Source organism: Juglans microcarpa x Juglans regia, chromosome 3D (assembly GCF_004785595.1).
Source record: "Juglans microcarpa x Juglans regia isolate MS1-56 chromosome 3D, Jm3101_v1.0, whole genome shotgun sequence".
Classification (NCBI taxonomy): Eukaryota; Viridiplantae; Streptophyta; class Magnoliopsida; order Fagales; family Juglandaceae; genus Juglans; species Juglans microcarpa x Juglans regia.
The window spans coordinates 10404349-10429191 of record NC_054598.1 but is presented as its reverse complement, the minus strand read 5'-3'; the positions used below and the strand labels follow the sequence as shown (position 1 = coordinate 10429191).

The following is a 24843-nucleotide window of genomic DNA, read 5'->3' as shown; positions in this document are numbered from 1 at the left end:
ATTTTAAACTGAATTTAACATCTAAATATCTAACTCTTAAATCATTAAATTCATCTTAATTCAAAATCTCTTTATAGATAAGACTCGTAATTTTTTTCAACTCAATACCTCTTTACACACGGAATCCACAATTTTTTTCAACTTCTCATAAATACATCTAAACTCATCTTAACATCTAAATACATCTAAATTCATTTTAAATAGGCCTTATAATCACTCTACCATCTCAACTCATTACTATTCATAAATAATTCAATTTATCTCACCTCAAGGAACAACATAGACGAACATGCTTTCTTTCGTGATATAATATATAATATATTTATATACATGAAAAGCATAACTTGACCAAAACCTAGAACTTTAGAATTTTATACCCATATAGTGGTTGGAAAAAAGATGCAGAAAAGTCATCATGGCACCAACAAAGAGGAAGTTCCAACCGCATGCACACTCCCACTGCAGGAAGTTGTGACCCAGTAGGTCAAGGTTTATCTATTTATGTTCAGTAATGTCAATTACCCTACCACCAATCTCGTGTAAGAATGATATCTTTAAGATGCTAATTAATGACAGATGACTTCTAATTACTTCTGGCGGTCGTCTCATTCTTTTATTGCATTTAACTATGTCTCCTCAAACCTACCCACTAGTGCAACCAAAAGAGATTGCAGGTAGGGGCTTTTTAAGAGCATCAACAAAGGAAGATTCTCCATTATTGAGATATCAGTCTTGACTGAAATGCGTTCGGAGTCTCAGACCCGTGTCAGCAAGTTTTACTAGCTAGCAACTTGCTGTTTCGTTTCCGTTCTCATTACTTGTATGATACTGGGTGTATTACTTCTCACGAGGTTCATCAATAGCTAAAATCCTTGGATTAGCATAATATTTGTAGAAACAAAGGGAATAAAGGTTCTTAAGAGGGGACTTACAGATGCAAACTTGCATTACTTTACAGTAGAGAGAGCCGCAAATCATTCTTATTTACCTTTTTAGAGTAGGAATGCTCCAACTTACGGTATCCAAAGTTTCTATGATCCATTGAAACAGCACAAATGAAGTTAGTGAATCATTTGCAGCATGTCCTAAACTGCCTCCCCTTAACCTGCACGGTACACAAACAAAACTGTGTCGATTTAAACATCACAATAACCAGGTGTAATCAGCATTCAAAAGGTGATTTACCTTTCTTATGAGCTTACTCATTTTGCTGAAAAATAAAAAACAAATATAAAAAAGCTTACTCATTCTAAGGCAATTTAGCATATCAAAATCTTTAGTCTCTTTTAGCTGACATCAAATTTTGGATAACTCCCAAAGTTAAGGACCAACATATTGTTACTCAACAAAATTATTCAATTCAACAGCGTAAGTAGCTACATGCTCTTATTTCTTCCTGTAATATACGGATTATGGTGCACGATTTGATGATAGTCATAAATTTTTCTTAATTATGATTCAACTTCAACATGCACTAACATAAATCCTTGTACCCTTGCCTACACCGATGCACTATCACACCATAACAAGAATTTTCCCTGGGAAGCATCCTCGCTTTCAAAGTGTGACAGAAAAGACCAGTCAATAGGGATATGTTTTCGTACCTTGTTGATTGCATACCACTCTAAAGGTTGGGAAATAGCATGAGTCCTCATTTTCCTGCTTTAGTTGAATGGAATTTTTCTGTCGTTCCACTCTATGAAGATGTGATGACAATTGGAGCCAATCAACTGTGGATCCATGTTCAGGAGATGGACAATACTTAGCATTCAGCATATCCGAATCTTGAAAACCCCCTTCAGTACAAACTTGAAAATCAGCAGCATGACTAGCATCAGAAAACATTATGGATCCCATCTTACCAACGTCCATGGAGTTCAGCCCACGTGAATAGAATCCACTTGGTCCACATTGTTCCATAGAGCTTGCCCTTAAAGGCTTCTCAAAAATTTGAACACCAACATGATGGGCAGAGTCACCTTGCATAATCTGGGGGCTAGCCATTGGAATTCCTGTCAAATGACTTGACAAGTCCTGTGATTGGGCTGACAGAAGAGAGAGAGCACGACTGGAGATTGAGGCCCCAGATAGTTCCTGAATGGTTGAAACAGTAACATCACAGTTTTCAGTTCCTGCTGAAGGCACTCCCAAACAATGTTGTTTCCCAATGTCATGCAGATGAAGGAAAGATTTTGGGATCAACTGCCCATTTGCGAGAGGTATTGCCGATTGAGGACTGTAAAATGACTCCCCTTCTAACTTGATATGAGTAAACCAATTAGCTTGATCAGATTTTCCTGGAGGAACAATGCCAGCTCGAAAAATGTCTGGGAAAACAAAGCGTGTTCTCGGGAAGGAAGTCCCCAGATATCTGGTGTCTGCAAAACCCTTATAATGTTAGAGAAATGGTAGAACAACCGTTATCAAAACAAGATTCTACAGTCAAAGATGAAAGTAACTCATTGCTAGAGGAAGGTTAGATCTCAGAACATATATATAGCCTTTGCATGTTTCAGTTTATGATCCCTTACTGATCATGCCATTAGCTCTTAGATTTCATAAGTCTTTAACTACTAGACAATCCATACTGAAAGAGGTTAATATATTTAACCAAAATACCCTCTATATTTAAATTAATCAATTACTGCTTATACAATTATTTACAACAGGCATATACATTTCTTTTGGTCAAACTGCAAAAACAGTTCATATCCCTTGACTAGATCACAACCATGCATAATTGGTCTATAGCCTATATTTATATGGACATAGTGCACCTGTATTATGAAAATTAGTATCAGCAGATATATAATTTGTCCCCCATATGTACCAATCTGTTGGTAGAAAGTGAATCACAGTGGTCACAATGTTAAAAAAAACCATTGGATAGACAGCATTAAGAGGAGCTCAATGATGGCTGATGTGGCCACTTCCCCTAGTTTTCATTGAGGGAAAATTACTGCTTGTATTTATTTTCTTTTGATATCTATAGAATCGGCCTGGTCAAAAGGTTCAATATCTATGATAAATAACAAAGATGTAGTGGTATAAAAAAATTATTGAAGTCAATTACCTCTAATGACAAAGTTCTAACCACAGAAATAGTCATTGTGCTCCAAAAAAGGTAATTAAAATCAAATTAGGTGATCTAGCATCTTGAGGCTCTACAAAAATTTATCTCACTTTCCTTTTCTACTTTTAGTAATTTTACACTCTCATCATCAAAATATCATTTAAGACAGAGTTACAATACTTCCAAATGAGGAGCTAGGCTTTACTGCCGTTTTCTGGTGCAGTGACCTACTATTGAAAATATAACGAACAGCTAGCTAGAGATGGATCTGGGAAATGTAACTTTAAGAGCCTAACATTTGAATTTGAAAAAGTTTTCAACAAAATCAATTTTTTTGCAATTTGTTTTTTGGGGAGAAGGGTGTTGGAACTTTTATATCTGCATTTCAATTGTCTATTAAAGTTATTAGGGAGATTGAAAATCTTATACCTTGATATGATTGAAGCAGCTTATGTTTACCAGAAAGGGTATCTAACTGAGGCTTCCTTCGACGTTCATTATGGCCTGCTAAGCGTTTACGACAACTTCGCTTCCCTTCATCAAATTCAGCCAGCAAATGAAACCTAATTAAAGAATAGAGACCACAATTCATATCAGACTAACAAGTAAGCACTATAACTAATCTAGGGTGAATAATGATCTTAAAGTTAAGTTGATCAAATACAAAGGTACTTTGGGAAAAAATTGATCAAATAAAAAGGTGATTGGTTGTATTAGATTCTACACTTATTACAATCATAAGGCGTTGCCTCCTTCCATGCTTTCTTTATCTCCTCTGTGTACATAGGGTGCATTTCATTTCTTGGTTTCTAGATCATTGTTACATCTGAGTCCCCTAAATAAATGTATATTTTGCAATTCGATCACAAGTAAGCAAATATTTTTCCTACATACTCTATGAAATAAAAAGAATAGGATCATCATTACTGGTGCATCCCAAACACATCGCGTGAATAAGAATCGGGCTCATATAAGTATCTGCTAGGCTAACCATTAAAACTCTTAAACAAATCAAAAGCTAAAGTGAAAAGCACGACCAACCTGCTACACTGTTGACAAAACCTTTGTTCAATGCCGTTAACAATAACTTTGGTAGTCTTGGAGTGAACATCGCAAACTTTATGCCTTTTGTGGTAATCCTTTGAGGAGCTCAAATCCTTGTTACAACCATGGACTTGGCAGAAGGCAGCCTGAGAGTGTGAATTTGCTTTGCGTGCTCGCTTTGTCAGCAAGGATGGTGGTGCAGATGACAAAACTGGTCTGTGTTTAAAAAGCTTGCTACCTTCTGCACCTTTGCAATCAGCCAATCTCCCTAGCTTCAAATCAATAAGTGATAAATCTTGGTTGTTAGTTTCCATGCCTGAACATGAAAGCTTTTCTTCAGAAGCCACTTCTTCAAAACATGAATTTGAGGTAATAATACACGATGGAGAAACTGCTCTTTGACTAGAATTACTGCCAACCTCACCACTTAACATCTCTAATCCTTGGTTACCATGAAATGGTTTTCTCACAAAGTCAGGGAATCCCAATTCGACAAAATCCATGCTCTCGACCGCTTCTCTATCAGATACAAGCCCGTTGCTTTCAAAACTAAAATTGGGTTTATTGTCCCATTCCATTAATGGTTTTCTACTTCTAGCAAAAGCATCAACTTGTAAATCTATTTCATCAGGAAACAAAAGGCCTTTCCCTTCTGACGTGTAACTCCAAGGCTCCATCACAGAAAATAATCAAACTCGCAGAAATTATGCAATGATGTAAATGCCTACAGAATTCAGTAAGAGAACACATAAATCACCCTTCTGCAACTTACCAAAAGAGAAATCACTATCTTGCAATTCGACCCAGAAGCCAAATTTCATTTTACCATGTATGATATTAGTACGAAACATAATTACATAGAAAAATGTCAAAACAAATGCATTTAGACATAAGACACATAAATACAGAAATATAAAAGCAATGGCAGTAAGAATCATAAAATTTGAAATGCTCCAGAACTAAGAGGAAAGAAAGCGAACAACATTGGTCGCACACCATTTCATACCAAAGTCAAACCAAATATTCCGTTTCCGGGTAGCCCAAAACTGAAAATAACACAAAAGAGTCCAAACGTATCACACGAGCTAGAAGGAAGATTAAAACGCAAAATCATTCTCCGTTTGGCTGCTAGGAAAACAGAGGAAAAGAAAGAAAGAAAGGGAAATCAAACGTTCGGTTACCGAGAAAATTTTAGGAAAAATATCGGTCGCCAAAAGATTGACAAGCTTATTTATCTTTTACCATGCTTTCTCGGGAACCACAAGCAATATACAATGAAAAAGGATAGCAGAAAAGACAGTGGAGAATGGGTAAGAGTGGTTCTTTGCATACCAGGATGAACAGTGAGAGAGGGGGAGAGAGAGAGAGAGAGAATGTGTGGTTTTTCAGGTTTGTGGTGAGGTCGAAGGAGATACACTACGAGTCAACATGATTTCCACTACTCTCACTCTGTCCAAAAGCATGTCGAGGTCTTTTGTAGCTTTTGAGAGACTTCGAAATTCCGTTTGAGTACCCATCTTTCGGCTCTATCACAGGGACAACTTGGGAAGGGCCGTTCTTCAAGACTTCACTCCTAAGATTATTCTTATTTTAATTACCAACCAGCTTGTTTGTTGTTTTGGAATACGGTCCGACTCCTCTTGAGTACTTATTTCAATTTGAAGAAAAATAAATACATAAAATTAACTTTATCAAGTTATTATATTAATTGATATCCATATAAATGATTAATAAATCTTGTAAGATCTGCTTTATTATATCTTTCTTGTAATTGATATTTTCATATTCAAGATCTTTATAATTAAATGGATAAAAATATAAGGAAAATGCTAGTATATCTTTCACTTCTTCATTAAAAAATTATAATAATTTTATAGTAGCGGACATGCTCAACCATCACAATCAGCAATCAAACCGGACGGCAGGCTATCACGACTCAAAATCTAAATATACTGTATCAGGAATTGGAGCGAACCCACCAAAGTCAAAGCCTGCACAAGGTAAAGATGAGTAGGGCACAGTAGGCGAGTAGTCAAGGACAGAGAGACCAGAGAAAAACTTGCAAGAGCAAAGGCAAACAACAAGGTGATGAACAAAAAGAAGGCGCGCAAAACATAAGCCACACAAGCAAGCTGGGGAACAAAAGAATATGATAGGGTCATTAATCACAAGGCTCAAGGCTGTCAACCTAGCTTACAAGGCTAATTAAGCGACATACGTCCATGTTAAAATGAGGATGGGTAAAGAGTTCACTTCTTTCTCTGCTTAAGCAAACATAAGAACTGTCACTCGTTGCAACCCTTTGGCCAACACACGAGTTGAAAAAAAGAAAACTGTGCTTTCACTATGAGTTACACACTATGATCTATACAAACTTACTACAAAAGCGAGTTATATACTAACATGACACTGCATGCAATTTGCCAGTGCCACATCGGAAGCTCGGGCTCGAAAGTTCGTGAAGTGCTAGAAAATTCTGATCATACTTGCTTGGAAACGGAAATAATTAGTGAAATCATGTTAGTATATATGTAATTTGCTTTTGTAGATGTTGTATGTAATGTAGAAGATCGAACTCTTACACTTGTTGTATTGGCCTTCACTAGATGGTGCTATTGAATCAAAGATAAGGCATACAAACCAGGAGATCTATGATCTCCCCAAGGATTTGGATTTCATAAAATATTTATTGAACTTGGATTATTTCTCAGCCATTTGTTCTTAATTCCTTTCTTTCTCTTTTTTATAATCATTTCTTTTGAAGCAAGCAAACTTCGTTAGTTAAGGAGAATATAGTCTGATACGAAACATGAGAATTATACAAGATGGTCCTTCCTACTATAAAAATCAAGTAGGCACTGTGAGATTTTAATAAGAATGATGTTTCCATGCAAATTGTTGGTAGGCATTGCCTATTACGCAATAGAATGTGTGTATCAATTTTAAGATCTATATTAATAATTTCCAGCTTTCAAAGTCGGAGTAGAAATATGGTATCTTTGGCCGTCATCCGATCAGAAGCATGTCTAGGTTGATCGATGGCCTTGATGGTTATTCGTGAGTCTCCTATGAATGTTGCAATGGCTTCACCTTGGTTTGAGTTGGTACTCCATGTGAGTTCGAATACTACAAATCTCAAAGAGTCATCTCAAGCTCCGTTTGGATCATGTTGAGTTGAGATGAGCTCAGTTCTTTATGAATAGTAGTGAGTTGAGATGGTGAAGTGAGTTTTATGAGACCCACCTAAAATGAGTTTGAATGTTAAGATGAGTTTAAATGTATTTATGAGAAGTTAAAAAAGGTTGTGTATCCTGCATGTAAAGAATTGTTGAGTTGAAAAAGGTTGTGGATCCTACGTGTAAATAGATTTTGAGTTTAGATGAATTTAGTGATTTGAAAGTTAGGTGTTTAGATGTTAGACTCAGATTAAAATTAAACTGAACTGAGTTGATGTTAGTTCAATCCAATTTCCAAACGAAACCATCTACAAATTGCTGTTTGTAGTGCTTCTATTTGGTCTGATTGCTCCAAAAAAAATAGAAATTGAGTAATGATTTGTTCGGGGAGGGGACCATCTTGGATCGTTGTTTTAGATTGTTTAGTACCATGCATTGCAATAGTCTTTGTAAATTCTAAGAACTCTAGAGATAAATTGATCAATGACAATTTTTTATACTCATTTTGAATGGAACAAACATGGACAATGAGCATTTATTTTCGGGTAATATTATCTGACATAGCCCTTTCAGACTCAAAATATTTCTTTGCAAATATGATTTTAGGTAATATTATCTGATATTGGTTTTTCAGACTCAAAATATAATGTTTTTTTTTTTTTTTTTCCTGAGCAATCATACGCATTGAGACCTACGCACACATTAGCAAGCCTAGTAGTGGTGGATGGTCAGATATCTCGTTCTGGAGTGCGATGAGACCCCTGGGTGCCATTTGTATGCCTTGGAAAGCCTACACGTGTCCCCCCCCCCCCCCCCCCCCCCCCAAAAAAATTAGGTGGGATTGGGGTTAGGAAGGATAGGGAGTGACCTATTGCATTTCAAAGTTCTGACACAGTGGTACTATGTCTGCCTTTTACTTTCCCAAATGACCATTGCATGAGTGCCAACCAAAAGCCAGCACTCAGCCACCCAATCCATCTGTAATACGTTGTCCATTATGCAACTGGGTCAGGCACTCATAAAAAAAGGCATATGAAGAGAAATCATTGAAAGGAATGGCTCCTGTAGGGATTATCTGAAATTTAGGCTATTAAGATTCTAACCCATTGGTTTAAGAGTCAAAGACATTACGAGTAACTTTGATCTCATCTGTAATTAATTCTGTATCACTGTTTTTTTTGGCTACTACACTTTGGGAAGGTTCAATCATCTCTTGACCAATTACCAGGATTTAGAATTTTCAGTAACTAGGGAGCTGGTAATTGCAAGTCATAAGAAAGGCCTAGACATGGTTGTAGTGATAAAAGGCAAGGATGATCATACTGCTTACTGTTCAGCAACAACATTTTTTTCAATATATATATATATATATATGTATTGATATTGATATATTACATTTACTTAAAAATGTGTTGCATCTAACTGTTTTTAAACTATTATTCATCATTTGGATTAATACCCACCGACAATTTTTGTTCTATTATTTTGGGTTCTTGTTTAGTTTTTGTTTTTTGGAGTTCACTTTCATACGAGTTTTTATTTTTGAGGTTGAGAAACAGTCAATTTAATAGTCCTTGAAGATGATATGGATATAGATATGGATATGGATATGAGATGACAAGAGATAGGGTAAGGTGGGATGGAATAGCTAGGCCTTTACTGGGTTGGGAGGAACAATGGTGGGGGATACTGTCAGAGGCACACAATGGCATTGGAAATTGGCAAGCCAGAGATGAGTGCTCACCTAATCCTTTATTTATTTATTTATTTTTCTTTTTTTCTTTCTTCCCTCTCTTTGTGGATGAAATTCAAGGCCAGTTTGCAACAAGAATGTGCATCCGTGACTATCAGCAGTAAGATCTCTGAAATTCTGTGAAGAGGAAAGCTGCACTTGCTTTGCTTAAAGGAAGAAGGCCCACTAAACTTGATGAGCCGAAAGGAGGGAGCCAGTAAAGTGTGGGGGAATCCACAACACACAGTACGTGTTATCTGCGTGTGAGAAAGAAAGAGATAGAGATAAAGAGTGTTCCTAGCTAGCTCTCTTGCGTTGTGGGTGAGGTTGGCCATTCAACAAGCCTACAGCTTTGTGGCACTCCTGATTTGTTAGCCTCTGTTTTAATTCACCCAACTGAGTGAATTATAGAAATTGTTCCTTTTGCCTCCCTCTTTCAATGAAAACAAGGAATGGAAATGTCATATTTTGTAAGGCAATGGTAAAAATGTAAGATTTTTATGAATGGTTGTGAATATGAAATCATCACTTGTCCTAAAAGTTTATACTAATAGGAAGATGTAGATTTTATTATTTATTTTATATATTAACACTCTCCCTCATGTGTGGGCTAGACTCTCCCTCAATGGATGACCCAACACGTGAAATATTTAATTAAATAGGATAGAATATAGAGTCAGGGTTCGAACTCATATCTCTACTTTGATATCATGTGAAATCATCACTTGTCTTAAAAGTTTAAACTAATGAAAAGATGTAGATTTTATTATTTATTTTATATCTTAATAGTGAATGACTATTTGTGAGCAGTAGTGATATTAAAATGGACAATTCATACCAAGAACAGGGGAGTGAACAATGAGGAAAGAAGAGGCTATTTTATCAAAGAGCCTAGCAAGAGTTTCCTCTGCTCCCATACCATAAGTTCATAACAAAACCATTAAGACACCAAAAAGCCTTAGAATTTGATTTTGAACCTTTTATCCCTTGCAGAAAGGCATGTACTTCCCATTGCCAAAGAACATTTCTTCATCTTCTTGATTTATGCCAAGAAGTGCTGCTTCATTATTGGATCAGACACTCTTTCTGTCTTATTTCACCCTCTTCTGTTCTCACATTCACCACTACTGGTTCATTTCTTATTTTTGTTGAATCCCTGCGAACCTGTCTTCAGGAGAGATATTTTGAATTTTATGACATGAATGAAGTACTTCAGTACTGATCACCAGGTGTTCATAGGGTTGACTCCCTCCAAAAGAACCCGGTCTAGCAGCACTGCTCACTCCTTAGATCAACAACACGTAGACAACATCTCAGCAACAAGAAAAAAAAAAAAAAAAGATCTCTCCGGATATTCCTTCCCCAACTTTAGTGGTGGACCTAGTTCAAGTTTGCTTTTTACTAGCAAAACTTTCATCCTTTTGTGTTTTGTGGTTTGAATTATGAGAAGTTGTTCAATGATCAAAGTTATTCAATGATCTGATATAGACCATAAAAAATGGATAACCATTATCAAACTAATACCAATTCCATCACCAGTACTTGTATTTGCTTCGAGTGATGTAAGGGTATTTTGTAGCAAACCGCATGCCTAGAAGCTAATCCCAACAGGCAACATACAGCGACGTACAGCCATATAGATGGATACAAGAAAGACAGGCATTTTAACTTGTTGTGGCCACGCGTTAATTGCACAGAAACCAAGCATCCCCTGCTACATGCATGCCCTACACGGCTTCAATAAAATGCCGCAAAGTGTCAGCAGAGCAGAGTGCATGTGGGGGGCCGAAAAACGCATAAAAAAAAAAAAAAAAAATGAAGTGTGATTTTGGAAAGGAAAGAGCTGAAAACAATTTGGTCCTCAAACTCCAAAGATGGTGGCTTCGGACGTGTTAAGCTCCTAGTCACAAAGCCATGAAGTGCTGCTGGGTCATGCATTCTTTTCTCTTGGAAAAGAAAAAAAAAGATGGACAAGCAAGTTGAAAAGAGAATGACAGTGATTTCCTACCCCCTTCCTCCGTCATCCCCTTTCCATCTGTCAAAATCTTGGAGCGGATAATGGAAAGTAATCAAAGTTTTTAACAATTTGGTTACATCAATGCTATGCGCATGTATCAGGATATCTTCTTGTATAAATGCTTTAGTCTTTGAGATTTTATAAAAGAAAATTGAAGTAGTTTGATGTGATATGTTATATTGTAAAATTATAATTTTTGTAAAATAAATTTAATATATCATATGAATCTATGTCAATTTGTGAGTTTATTTTAATAAAATCTCTTTATGATCGCAACACTTCTCATTTTCTTAATTTTTCTTCTTATTTAATAAAATACTTGAAATTGTCGAGAAAGTTTTGTTTTCTCTCGTTTGACTTGTAAAGATTATCATCACTATTATTGCCGATATTTCCTCCTCTACGAGATTCCTGCATATTCTTTAATAATCGTTAGCACCAGTTGTTTTTACCAATATTTTGAATACTGTACCGGACGTCGTATCGGACAAAGTATTGGAACGAAATATTTTAATACCGGTACCGTTTCGAGATAGCGTTTGGAGATAACGTTTCGGAATAGTCGATATATAAATAAATTATAAATATAAATATATATATAAATTATATTCCAAAATAATAGTTTATACATAAATAAATTATATATAAATACATATATATAAATTATAAATAGTCTAATCTGAATTGGGTTAAAAAATAAGCTTGTAGTTTGAAAAAATAAAAAAAAAAAAAACACACGGGCCGAAATTCAGGCCGGTACGGAACAGGTATAGTACCTGTACCAGCCGGACGGCCGAAACGAAAAATTTTGACCGTACCGGTCGATACGGTACGAAATTTAAAACACTAATTTTTACTTCCATGTATAGTTTACTTCCACGTATAGTTTTCTTTCCATGTATAGCTAGTTTTCTTTCCATGTATCTATCTCGTTGTCATCTTAGCTATAAAAATGTCATATTGTATTTTCTATATAAGCAAATACAAAGGCCTTGCATTAGATCAAGTCGTTTCTTTACATGGTATCAGACTGCTACTAAAGTTGTAAAAAATAGATTCTTTTTCAACCTTCTTGTTCCCACCTGTGATTGACTCTTGGCCCAAACAAGTGAAATATTTAATTAAATAAAGTAAAATATAAAATCATGATTCAAATTCAAGATCTCTGCTCTGATATTATTCATACAAATATATGAAGGCTAGCCCAAATTTTTTCTTATGATAACCAATATTTTTATCTTGTTATTATTGATGAATATTCAAGATATGTTTGGTTATATCCTATGGTCCGAAAATTTGATGTAACCACTATATTTTTAACTTTTCTGAAATTAATAGAGAATCAATTTAACAAAAGTCTCGAAATAGTCAGAGGAGAATTTGTAAATCAAGTTTTAAAATAACTTTTGTTTATTTTTATTTTCTACAAGAGTGCTTTTGGCATCTTGCATGATCCGAAAGGTGATGCTTTCTGCGACTTTTTATCCGGAGCAGTGCTACGAATTAATTACTGTTTACGGCTGATCGGTAACGCAACTTACGTGCCACTAACTTCTTTTTTTTCTTATTTTTTTTAGAATAAATATAGATAAAAATTATTATTAAGAACATCTATTTTATACACATGATATGATATTATTTAAAGCATATATCTTTTCAAATAAGTGTTAAAAATAATCAACTAGAAGTAACTATACAGTAAATACAAAATATGCACTACTACAATGACTTCTCTCTCACATTACCCTTTTTTTTTTTTTTTTTTTTTTATGATGATGAAAACCCGTTTCTCTGTTCTCACCCTTCCCGTTTCTCTCTTCTCACCCGTGCCCGTCGCAGCCTAGATCCGACGCCGCCGCCGATTTGGCCTCCCACCGCAACCACCGACCACCACCACCGAGCCCTTCCTCCTCCCCCATTGTCATCGTTGTCTTCTGGTTCTTCGTCCCGATAATCATCACCAAGTTGTCGCTGCCGGTCCCCAACACCGTCAAACTCGCAGATTACTTCAGCTGCTATGGTTCCAGTCTATCCGAAGAGTAGCTGTTAAAGCTGGAACATGCCGAAAGTTCGGAACTTTCTCCTTGCATTTGATACAACCCATGAATCTTTTATTGCTACTTTGATACACGCACACCATGCGGCATTTGATTTGGAAAGAGAAGTAATATTATTGAGATTTTTGGTGTATCAAATACCCATCATACAAGAAATATTTTTCCTCTTATTTTACACCGCTTGCTTTCCAGATGAAGTTCATTTGACGTGAGGGGCTTGAGCTTCGACGAGAGAGGCGTGTGAAGTTGAGGAGCGTTGTCGCATCTGGAAATCGCGGGAGACAGAGAGCTCAAACCAGGACCGGTTCAATCTCAGTTAGTGAGTCCGGTCTACACGTAAGGTGTAGGGTGTGCGTTGGAACAACCGGCTGATACCAAGAATATTTCTTTTATCCGTGCTTGTGTCGGCCATTTAATTGAAACGGTGCCGTTTCATTTTCCACGTGGCACCCATTTTCCAACGGTTATACACGGTGCCGTTTGCAAAAGCCGCTTGTACGTAGCAGAGGTGTTTTCTTTAGAGAAAATCTGTAAAACCCAAAGATCTAAGCAGACAGCATGGGTGGTCAACCTGGACTTTGTTGGCGCGAAAGAATAGCCCAAGTCTCTAGGATCCCAGCCTGGTCTTATTAGCTCTTGAACATCAAATTTTACCTTTGAGTTTGAGTTTCATAATTATAAATAATCTTGATTTGATATTATCTATTAATATTTTAATTAAATTAAAATTGATTAGAATATTACTATATTAAGTTGATGTTGAAGAAATTCATGACCTAACTAATCTTATAAAATTAGTTCTATAAGAGAGGATTATTTATTCCTTATAAACATATCCAAGATTTTGTCCACAAGTAATATGAGATTACTCCTCAACACCTTCCCTCGCGTGCAGGCTAGTATTTCTCCTAGTCATTGTCATAGATTAAGTAGTGTGGATCCTAATTTATCTTGTAGCAGGCTCTGATACTATAAAAAAATTCATAGGCCTAACTCATCTCATAAAACTGATTCTAAAAAAAAGAATTACTCATTTTTTATAAACATGCCAAAAATCTTATCCATAAGTAATGTGAAATTATTCATCAACAGATGTATGTTACTCTAATTAGAAATCAGAATTGTTCTTTATTTTATGTGGTCTCTTTCTCTGTAAATAAGGACCTATATTTTATATTTATGTAGACTTGAAAATAAAAAATATACAATTATAAATCACTTGAGTATATTAGTTACCGTTGTCACTTGCTGAATTTAGACATTAAGGCCTCGTTTGTTTTTACAGATGAGATGATATGGGATAAAATAAATTGAGATAAAAATTAAAAGTTGAATAAAATATTGTTAGAATATATTTTTTTAATATTATTTTTATTTTGAGATTTGAAAAGTTGAATTTTTTATTTTATTTTATACAAAAATTTAAAAAAATTATAATAATTAGATGAGATAAGATTAATTGATAAATTTCTTAAAAGCAAACAAGGCCAAAAAAAAGTGAAAATATCCCAGTGAATGGGGGAAAAATACCCAATTACCAAGCCCAAGCTTAGAGAAAATGGTCAGATTTGGGCCTGCCCCGGTCATTCGACCTGGTTATTTTTCGTTTAGTTAATATTCGATCATGCGAGCCCGAGGAACGTCCAGGGGAAGACGGGCTTCAAACAAAATCTGGACCATCCCTCTGATTTCTGACAAGTATGGTGGGCCGTTAAAAATAGTGGAGTTTTGGGTTGGAAAGAGCTGCTCCAATTTCGAGGCATGATTCAAGATGGTCGACGTCGTTTGTGTTATTGTCGAATTAACCCATAATTTATTTTATATATTTATGGATAATAATAAGAAGGAAAATACTCTAATTATAAAGAGATTATACACAAATAACTCCACAAACTAGTGCAATTTGATGTGATTGGCCAGATTATAAAGTTATAATTTTAATTATAAAGTAAATCTAACAAATCAAATAGAATCATATCAGTTTGTATGATTATTTTTGTATAATTTTTTTATAGATATAGCAGTCTCTAACAAAAATGACATGACAACAAATTCGGTACATATATATATATATATATATATATATATATTTGGTCTCAAAGTTGGAAACATACTGTCAATGATCTCTTATATATCTCTCTCAGCCTCCTCAATATCTTTGGAGCGAAAGAAGAAAGCAAAGGCGGCTATTTGATTATTTTGTTGAAGTTTGTGTCCTATAAGTGTGTGTGTGTGTTAGCTTTTGGCTTATACTTGATTAATAGGAAGCTGTTTTTGTTCAAACACATGAACTCCCATGCATGTCCTTGTCTTGCCACTTCAAATGGATCATAAGCAAAATAGCTGAACAAAAATCTGAATATCCGACTCTGTAATGATTTTGTTCCGGCTCTGCTTCAACTCCGATAAGTTAGAGTCGGAGTCGGAGTTATTTTAACTAAAAAAGTCAGAGTCGAAATTGAAGTCGGAGTCAGAGTCGGAGGTGGTGATGTATCGACTCCGACTCTGATATTGTACATATTTTATAAAAATATATATATTTTATATATTAATCATATATATTTTATATAACTATAACTTATATAGTTAATTAAATTCAATAATATACTAGTATGAATAAATTATTATAAAATAATATGCTTATACTATAATATAAATAGACTAAATTCGCTAATAATAGTTTAGTATATCTAAATACCATACTATTAACTATTACTACCATGTAACAGGAATGTATAATATCAACTAATGTATAAACACTAATATATAATAACATGTAATACTAATTATATAATAAGTAATGTATAATAACATTTAATACTAATGTATTATGTATAAACACAAATATATAAGTTTATAATAACATGTAATACTAATATATAATAACTAAAATATAATAACATGTACTAGTAATATATAATTATCAATGTATAATAACATGTAATACTAATGTATAAATAATAACATATAATACTAATGTATAATAACATTAATTTGTACAATGATTTATTTTTTCAATTTTGGTTATGTTTTAATAAAATTGAAATTGAAAATATTTAAAAAAAAAAACTAAAATCTGGAAGCCCAAATCTGATTAGTAGGAGTCCAAGATTGTCAAATTGAAATTTCAAATGGACTAAAAAAAAGACCAATAAAAAAGTCCAAATCTGACTCTGCTTAGACAAGTCGGAATCGGATCGGAGGCTATGCAAATGTGAATTGGAGCTGGAGTCGAAGGTAGGCATGCACTCCAACTCTGACATTGTCAGTGCTCAGCCCTAATAAACAATATATGTATGTCTTTGCCCTGGGAATATTAGATCATATTTGGCTCTCCAATTATATCATGTATTGCACGAATTACAGGTCTAATAATCACGTAGTCATGACTTAGCTAGATATAATATCTCGCGCCACAAATCTAATGTCTAGATGAAGACAAAGTTATAAGATCATTTGGTACTTAAACTGTGTTGCAAATTAAATGGAGTTGGTTACTTAGTCACGTCCCCAAAACATTGTTTTTTCAAAGCAATTACCTAATTACTATTTGGCCAATGCTAGGGAGCCCCATTTGGGCTCCCCTTTTTTTGCCCGATTGGGCATTTTATTTTTTCTTTTAGTTTATTTTTACTTAATAATTAAGAAAATATTGTTTAATATTATTATGAATTTTCTCAATTTTTTTAAAAATATTTAAAAGTGTTAAAAAAATGATGGGAAAAAAAAAACTTTAAAGAATTTTTTATTTTTTTTCACATTATTTTTTTAACACTTTTAAATATTTTTTTTTAAAAAAAATTCATAATAATAATATTAAACAATATTTTCTTAATCATTAAGTAAAAAAAAAAAAAAAAAAAACTAAAAAAAGAATTGCCCAATCGGGCAAAAAAAAGGAGAGCCTAAATGGGAATCCCTAGCATTTTTCTTACTATTTACTTGATTATTAATATATATATATATATATATATATATATATATATCCTTGGTACGCAAACAATGAAAATGATTCTCGATCGATACGAGTTGTCGCGATCTCATAATCACACATATGATTAATTATCATTCTGGGGTTAATTAGGTGAATGATCACAAGGCAAACATGAACACAAAAGCTGCTAATTAGAATCATGAATTACTGCATGATCAAGCATACACACACACACATATATATATATATATATATATATATATATATAGGTTAGGTGATCAATGGAGGAAAAAAGAAAATTCAAGTAACAAAGATCAGTTAGCTGGGGATAATAATAATAATAAAAAAAAATGGTGATCATGATGATAATTACAAAAGAAAAAGTTGAAATCTGAAGAGTGTTGGCCATTTTTCACGGTGGTAGATTAGCTTTTTGTTTTTTTTTATAACAAAAAGAAAGTAAGGAATTGATTGTCGACAAGGAAAGCTCTGCGCAATGCACGTCTGATTCCAGTGGGGTGTGAAACTTAATTGGTAATAACATCTGAATAGTACTTTGAATGATAACACATTTGCAGGGACCCTCCACCCACCCACTGGAGGGATATATGGTTACATGCCTGCTTGGTGCCAACTTTTTTGGTGCCTGCCCCATGAATCATTTGTCTATATCATGCCTCAAAGGGAATAGCTTTTTGGTGCCCCATGCATGCATGCATGCATCATTAATGCTTGTCATTCTTTCTAAAGGCTATGTATATATCCATATAGGATGAATGAATGATTGATCTCTAGCACCAGCTTCCAGCTTAAATTAAGATGCTCTAATTACACACACACAAAAGTAGCCGATCCCTCCAAAATTTGGCATTTTTCATGGAGCTGCATGCATGTCCTTCAGGTATCTTGGCAGGTTAATTTGGCTGCTTTGCTAGCTGCAGCCTGCAGATATATAGAGACCTGTCCTTTCGCTTAGTGACAAAGTATCATGCACCCAATCAACATGTCAATTTCCAACAGCTCCAGTAATATTGGAATATAGTTAGGGTTCTGACATATCTATAATTAGTTAACAGGTCATGATATTAATAATTAAGTTGTTTCAGAAGTTGACTCACCCTGCAATTAGGCAGACATGACTCCTCTTAATTTGCAAGCCTTTTTACATCTCAACTATAAATAAATGGGTATACATGTTTTGTTTGCTTAGTCTAGATGCTATACACGTTTTGTTTATATTAACAAGAAAAAATAAGATCATAAGCAGGCCAGCCTAGCTAGTTTTCTAATGTCTACATTGATCATCATCATCTGATTAGACAGAAGTCATGTATTTTACTGTATAACAAGCTAGCTAGCTAGCTCGCTCCTCATTATTTGAGCTAGGCAAGCTAAAAAGAAGGATGATTTGTAGCAGTGAGCCAGCTAGGAAATTATAATAGTTTGTCCGCACGGAACTTGAACCTCATGTTTTTCCTTAATTCTAAGTTCTGAACTTAATTATTAACCTTAATTTCGTGCTGATCATCACAATTACTTCTGTTCCATATTTCTCTTAATTTCCTTTCTGATCATATTGGTGCTTTTTCCTTTATAAATCTAATTGACATAATTCTAAAGATTACAAGGAAATTAATATTGTTGGCTGATGGAATACTAGTTGTGAGTAATTAAGCATGATGACTTTTGAGGATCTCTTAGTGTCGTTCGTTGGTGATTTATTTGTTTTGTTATTCTTACTTGCATGTGTCTTTTTTGCAGGTTTTTATATTGTTTAGTGTTGGTTCTCTTTGTCTTTGTTCTGTTTTTACCCTGTATGTCTTTTAGTTTTGTACTCACGTGTCTGGTTGTTTTAGTATTTCTGATGCCTGGTTTTCAGGTTTTATGTTTATTTGTATTCCAAGTGTCTAGTTGTAACTACAGTTTTCTTCCATCACAAGTGAAGGCTTTCAATAAAATTTTATATGCAGGTTTTCATGCATATAAAATATTACTCACAAAAAGTCATTATGGTTTTTTTTTTTTTTTTTTCAAATTTATTTATCGATGCGACCATTTAACAAATTCATATAATTCCTTGGCACCTCTATTGTCATGTAAATGTCCGGATGTTGAAGCTATTGATCATCATCTGTTTAGTTATGGAAAGCTAGCTTCTGGTGGTCATGTTATTGACTTTTGCCTTCTCAGTTTATAGACGTTGGTGCTTATGATTGAAAAGGTATAAGGGAAGAAATGGAGGATTGAAAAGGTATAAGGGAAGAAATGGAGGACAAAAAAGAGGATATGGTATCCAATGTACGTAATCCGAGGATATAATGTAGAGGCGGAGGGCGATGAGAGACTCAGATATCATGTGGAGGTTGCGGTAAACTCGTGGAAACGTGCAAGGCCGGTCAAGATTTGGTTTAGGAAGAAACTATATATGTGAGAAACTCTTGTGTCTCTTTGTCAACCATTATCCTCGACTGGGTGATATACTGCATTGAGATTAACCAATTGGTGGAGTACTTCTTATGTGATTAGGGAGTATTTGGAGTTGCCATCAATTGCCAAGAGAATTGAAAGATTCTTTGCATAATAGGTTGATTTCTTAGGGAGTAATTAGTTTTTGTATAGCATGAATTATAACACTCCGATTCCGGAGGTCCAGAGAGTTAACTCTTGTTTCCTGATAATCAATTTCAACAATACTAATATATTCTCCAAATCTAAATATATATTTTCAAAGACTCCATATCAAACATAAATTCCTCTAATCTAATTAACTACACATACTCATTTGTTAGATCCTCAATACAATAAACCAAATAAAATAGATTTACTGCACCATATATCTCAAATAACATAGTAAAATAAACCAGAGTTTACATAAGTTTCCATAAACTACCTAACATACTGAAACCCATCTACTGAATAAAGTAATTCCACCAATAGCAATAGTATCCCGAGGTACTCAACTACTATTCTCAACTAATCTTGTCCACGCATTCTATTACTGATCCTCAGCTAAACCATCAAAATCATCTGAAATATTGTGAAGATAAAGTGGGTGAGTTATCAACAACTCAATAAACAGAAAACATATACTAGTATGTAAATATAAGCATTTACAGAGTTCAGAATGCATAACAAAACATTTATTTTCAGAATGCAGAATCAAAACATGTTACAAAATATCATAGCGAAACTTTCAGAAAACATTATTATTAAAAAAAAAAAAATCTTTTGGCATATCATAAACTAAGACATCGTCTTCATATTATATAGGAGCATCACATCAAGATAGAGATTATGTTTAACCCCCCTGTGGTAGGGTTATAAACTACTATTATACCTGTGGCGGGGTCGTATGCCACTATTATACATGTGGCTAAGACGTATACCATGCCCTATGGTAGGGTTATAAATTACCATTATACCCGTAGCGAGGCCGTATGCCACTATTATACTTGTGGCGGAGCCATATACCACTATTATATCCGTGGCAGGGCTTTAAGGGAAACAAAACAGAAAAAACATCGGAAACAGATTATAATCAGACACGAAATCAGAAATCATGCCAAGGTTTTCAGATGACATATTCAAAATAACAGAATCAAAGCATCTTTATTTAATCAAAGTAAAACTTTTTAGATCTCATATTCACTATTTTTCACAGTTCATAAACAAAATGCTAAAATATGTTCATGTCTATACCAGTCATGACAGAAAATACTTTTTCTTTATACAGATTTCATGAATATGCAAAACATATATATGAGATTGTTTTCAAGTTTCTTTTCAAAGCAAATATGCATATTTTTAAAATTAATCTCATTTCATTTCTTTTATACAAAATCTAGTATAAGAACCCCGTTTTCCTAACTCTGGTAGTGTATTCTCTATATTTTAGAATCGTAGTCTAGCTGTATCATGATAACCTAAATCAGAAATATTTGTACACGAGTTATTAACTCATATCGACACATAACCTTAGCTAACTAAATTCCATCATCCTAAGAATAGAGCAAAACAAGTTTATAAGCAGTTAAATTTATAAACAGCCCAACAACGTCTGATTTAACAGTTAACCAGCCATGAATATCAATCCCAAAAAAAAACAACATCAACCCAAGCAACATATAAATCCAAGACCACTCATCAACTCAACAACCCACATATACATCCAAAATAGCCAACTTATTGACTCCAAGCATCCACACAACTTACCACACGTCCAACGCAACTAGCCCAAAATACATCATCTCACAAGCAGCCAAGAACAACCCTGGATAACTTCTTAATTCCACTTCGTACGATTGCAAATCAACTCCATCCGCCACACATCAACCCAAGTCACTGCACTTCAACAATTAGAAAAGTCATAACATGACCAACATCTCCAACTCTATTAATTATCAATTTCATCAAATAAGTGGTGACAAAATTATCTTCCAAAACTCATTAATGTACATATTTCCGAATAACAGCATAATCACAAAACTAAAGTTTGAACTTCCTTACCCAAATTTTGTTACTATGATAAAATGAATTCGATATCGGGATGAGGTTGTCTAAGACTAATTTCAATGCTCTATGATACCAAGTAGTGGTGTTAAAAATGAGATTTACAACTGTGTTTAAAACACGCCAAAATAAATTATATGAGGCTAGGCCGTGTGATGTAACATATTGAGAGAAAAACAGCTAACATGGCTGAGATGAATCCATGGTAGTGCAACTTCAGTGTCAGCACGTGGAAGTAGCACAACGGTAGATCGCGATGGCTAAAGCCAAACAAAGGTGAAGAGATGAAAGAAATATCTTAAACAATTAAGAGAGAGAATGAGTGAAGAATGGGCTTATTGGCGTTGAGTGTGCGCACAGAGAAGGGGAGGGAATATAGCGGCGTTGACGGCATAACCCAAGATTAGTGGCCTTGACATACAACTCGAGAATGGGCGATGACGCATATAGCTTCAGTCAAATGGAGGTGAAGTGGTAAGGCCTAGGGTCTTGTTTCATCACAACCCAAAGCAGCATTAGTGTCCAATTAAAACACACACAGAGAGAGAGAGAGAGAGAGAGAGAGAGAGAGAGAGAGAGAGAGAGAGAGAGAGAGAGAGAGGGGGGGGGTGGGTTAGATCCTTACTAGTGTGTGTGGAGTATGGCAACAGACCGAATGGAGATGAGAAAAGAGAGTACCTGCGGGGAAAATGAGCCCAACGGATGAAGAGATCAGTTACAGAAATGGGGGTTTGAGTGGGGTGTTTGAATGAGACCAGGGTGAAGGTTACAAAGACGTGGGAGAGGAAATCGGAGATAAAGGGAAATTGAAAATCAAAAGGGGAAGGGGAAGGGGAAGGGAAAACTGTTGGAGTGGGAGAAGGGAGGAAGAAGAGAGTGTAGGGAGCTTACCTAAACGGCATCATTCCGTGGTGTGGGCTGCCATTCTTGCGGGCCTGGGCTGCTACTGGGCCTAGGTATTACATGAATAATTTGGTTGCTTTGGAGTCATAAATCAACTTTTAATTACGTAGAATATGAAATATGGGATGAAATGTAGAGTGAGAATTTGAACTCGGCTATGATACCATCTTAAATCATCATTTATCTAAAAAAATTTAAATTAATAAGTAAAAGTAAATTTAAATATTTAACTTATAGTACAAATGGAGAAATGGTCTTGATCATCTTCGCTGACAGAAATAAATTCTCAAGAGCCTCTTTATCAAACTAAAATCATGGAATCTTTCAACTAATAGCAGCTTGGTCATGGAGAAATTCATAAGCAGATTGTAAATTTGACTGTCAACAAACTTCACTGTAAATGTTCTTCATAAAATATGAATGAATATACACAAAATTTAAGGCGCTGCTAAACAACAATTTTCACACTAATGAGATAGTTATCATCATCTTATGCATACTTGCGCCCATAAGATCTGCAATTCTGGATATATGCAAGTTTGAATTGTGAATGCCCAAAAGAAAAAAAGAGGAAAAAAACAATTGAAAAACAAAAGAGACATGATGTAATCCAACTATATTTGTATTTATTATTGTTACTTCTCAAAGTCAAAAGATTAAGAGATGCAAACCACATGGGGTAGTGATGATATCTTTAGTTGTTTTCGATTAGTTTAGTGGAAATCAATCTCAAGTCCTGGCACGAGTCTATTCAGGCCATGCACTTCAGTGGTGGCTTCTAAGTTCTTGCACTAGTCCATAAGATAGATATCCAGAAAAGTAAGGAAAAAAAAAGGGGAAGACAAACAAACATTCCAAACTGTACATACAAAGAAAAGAACTGGAAGTACTTTCAAAGAGGATAAGAGAAGGGGCAAAAAAGCAAACTATTGGAGACTTTCTTTCTCTCATGATTCTTACATCAACATGAATAACTAAGAACCAATTAACAAGGGTAAATATACAGTATCATAGAGGGCCATTGGAAATTGGTGCTCCTCTCTTGATGCTATCCATGTTGGTCGTTTCATAGACAGGCAGACCACTTGAATAGTCACCCAAGTCATAGTTTTGCAACTCAAACAGATCAGAACTTGAATCACTTTCTGCACCATCATCAACCTCACCAAATTTCCGGAATTCCTTCTCTTCTGACGGATATTTGTCCATCCAAATCCTACCTTTCTCCGAATATCCGCTTCCAATATTCTTGTTTTTTTCTGGGAACCCATTGCTGAATGTGAAATTTTCGTCCAACCAAGATAATTCTTTGTTTCTAATCTTGTCATCCAAGACCTCATTACGTAAGGTCGTGGATCTTGCCTGACCACTGTTCTTTGACAAAGACGCCACTTGTTTGTGATGATCTGAATAGCTTCTAAAATCCTTATAGCTCTTTGTAGGTGTTTGTGCATAAGGAGGAGGTGTTCTAAAACCTGAGCTTGAAGAAGAATATATAGACTTGGAATCCGCGGTGCTTGAGCTTCGAAAATGACTAATGCTGCTCCTCCTCTTCCTTCTTCCTCCAGGGCTCTCCTCTTCATCTTTCATAGACTGTGAGGCCGATTTTGATTTCTTTTTCTTAGAAGCTGATTGGCTGAAGAGAGAATTCAAGAAACTAGCGAGCCTCCCACCTGGAGAGCTAGGTTGCTTGCACTTCTTCTCTTTCATTTGCTTTTCCACCCCATGATGTTGTTGAGGAAGAGAGTTTCTCATTGGCACATCTAAGCTCATTCTGCCTACTCTATAACCCTGCCTTTCATCTCTCCCGATCTTCTGAGAAAAGTTTGTACTATTATAGCCAGCAGCTTCATGGTATCCAGAGAAGTACCTCGAAGCCTCAAACACGTCAAGCTCACCAGAATCATTCCTTCGGTGGAATGATTTCTTGTAAAATTTACATGGGTCTGAAAGGGCTGTGGTGGACATGGCTGAAACTCGAAACTGATCTCTCTGATGGGATATATGGCACTTGTTTGAAAGTAATGTCACAGGTGTTAAGGGTATTTATGATGGGGAGGGAGGTATGGGGAGGAGAGCTTAAAAGGGGAGGTTTATGAGATTGTATAGAGATAAATGGGTTTGAAATGATTGAGAGTAGTGGGAAGGTCGCTTTATAATAATCAATAGCTGGGTCTGAAATATTATATGATGGTGTATTTGGAGGTTATTGGGAGAGACCCACATGATGTGAAATTGTGCTTAGTTACTGAAGAGAGTGGGGAACAAGGGACACTTAACTTTTTCTTACTTCTCATACTATGAAAACCAGAGGCTTCTGTTGGAGATGGTGGGGGGTTCAGAGAGCTGTGTTCCTTGGATTCTTGGCTTCTGTTCTGTTTTTAGTGGGTATTGCCTT

The 24843-nt window shown here is 35.1% G+C and overlaps 2 protein-coding genes across 4 annotated transcripts; both read right to left on the bottom strand.

Moving 5' to 3' along the window:
- Positions 1-860: 860 nt before the first annotated feature.
- Positions 861-5628, bottom strand: LOC121256492 (squamosa promoter-binding-like protein 6). 3 transcript variants are annotated; one of them, XM_041157308.1, is made up of 5 exons: positions 5450-5628; positions 4115-4841; positions 3503-3636; positions 1605-2378; positions 861-1105 (listed from the first exon to the last, which is right to left on the bottom strand). In XM_041157308.1, exons 2-5 carry the CDS (start codon positions 4792-4794, stop codon positions 1101-1103), a joined length of 1593 nt encoding a protein of 530 aa, XP_041013242.1. In that variant the 5' UTR covers positions 4795-4841; positions 5450-5628; the 3' UTR covers positions 861-1100. The 3 variants fall into 3 exon arrangements, with proteins under 3 accessions (XP_041013242.1, XP_041013244.1, XP_041013243.1); XM_041157310.1 differs by lacking the exon at positions 5450-5628 and adding an exon at positions 5299-5436; XM_041157309.1 differs by lacking the exon at positions 5450-5628 and adding an exon at positions 5124-5412.
- A 17658-nt stretch (positions 5629-23286) lies between these two features.
- LOC121256491 (protein BIG GRAIN 1-like E) lies at positions 23287-24843 on the bottom strand. Its single transcript, XM_041157307.1, has one exon. It carries the CDS (start codon positions 24411-24413, stop codon positions 23454-23456), a length of 960 nt encoding a protein of 319 aa, XP_041013241.1. The 5' UTR covers positions 24414-24843; the 3' UTR covers positions 23287-23453.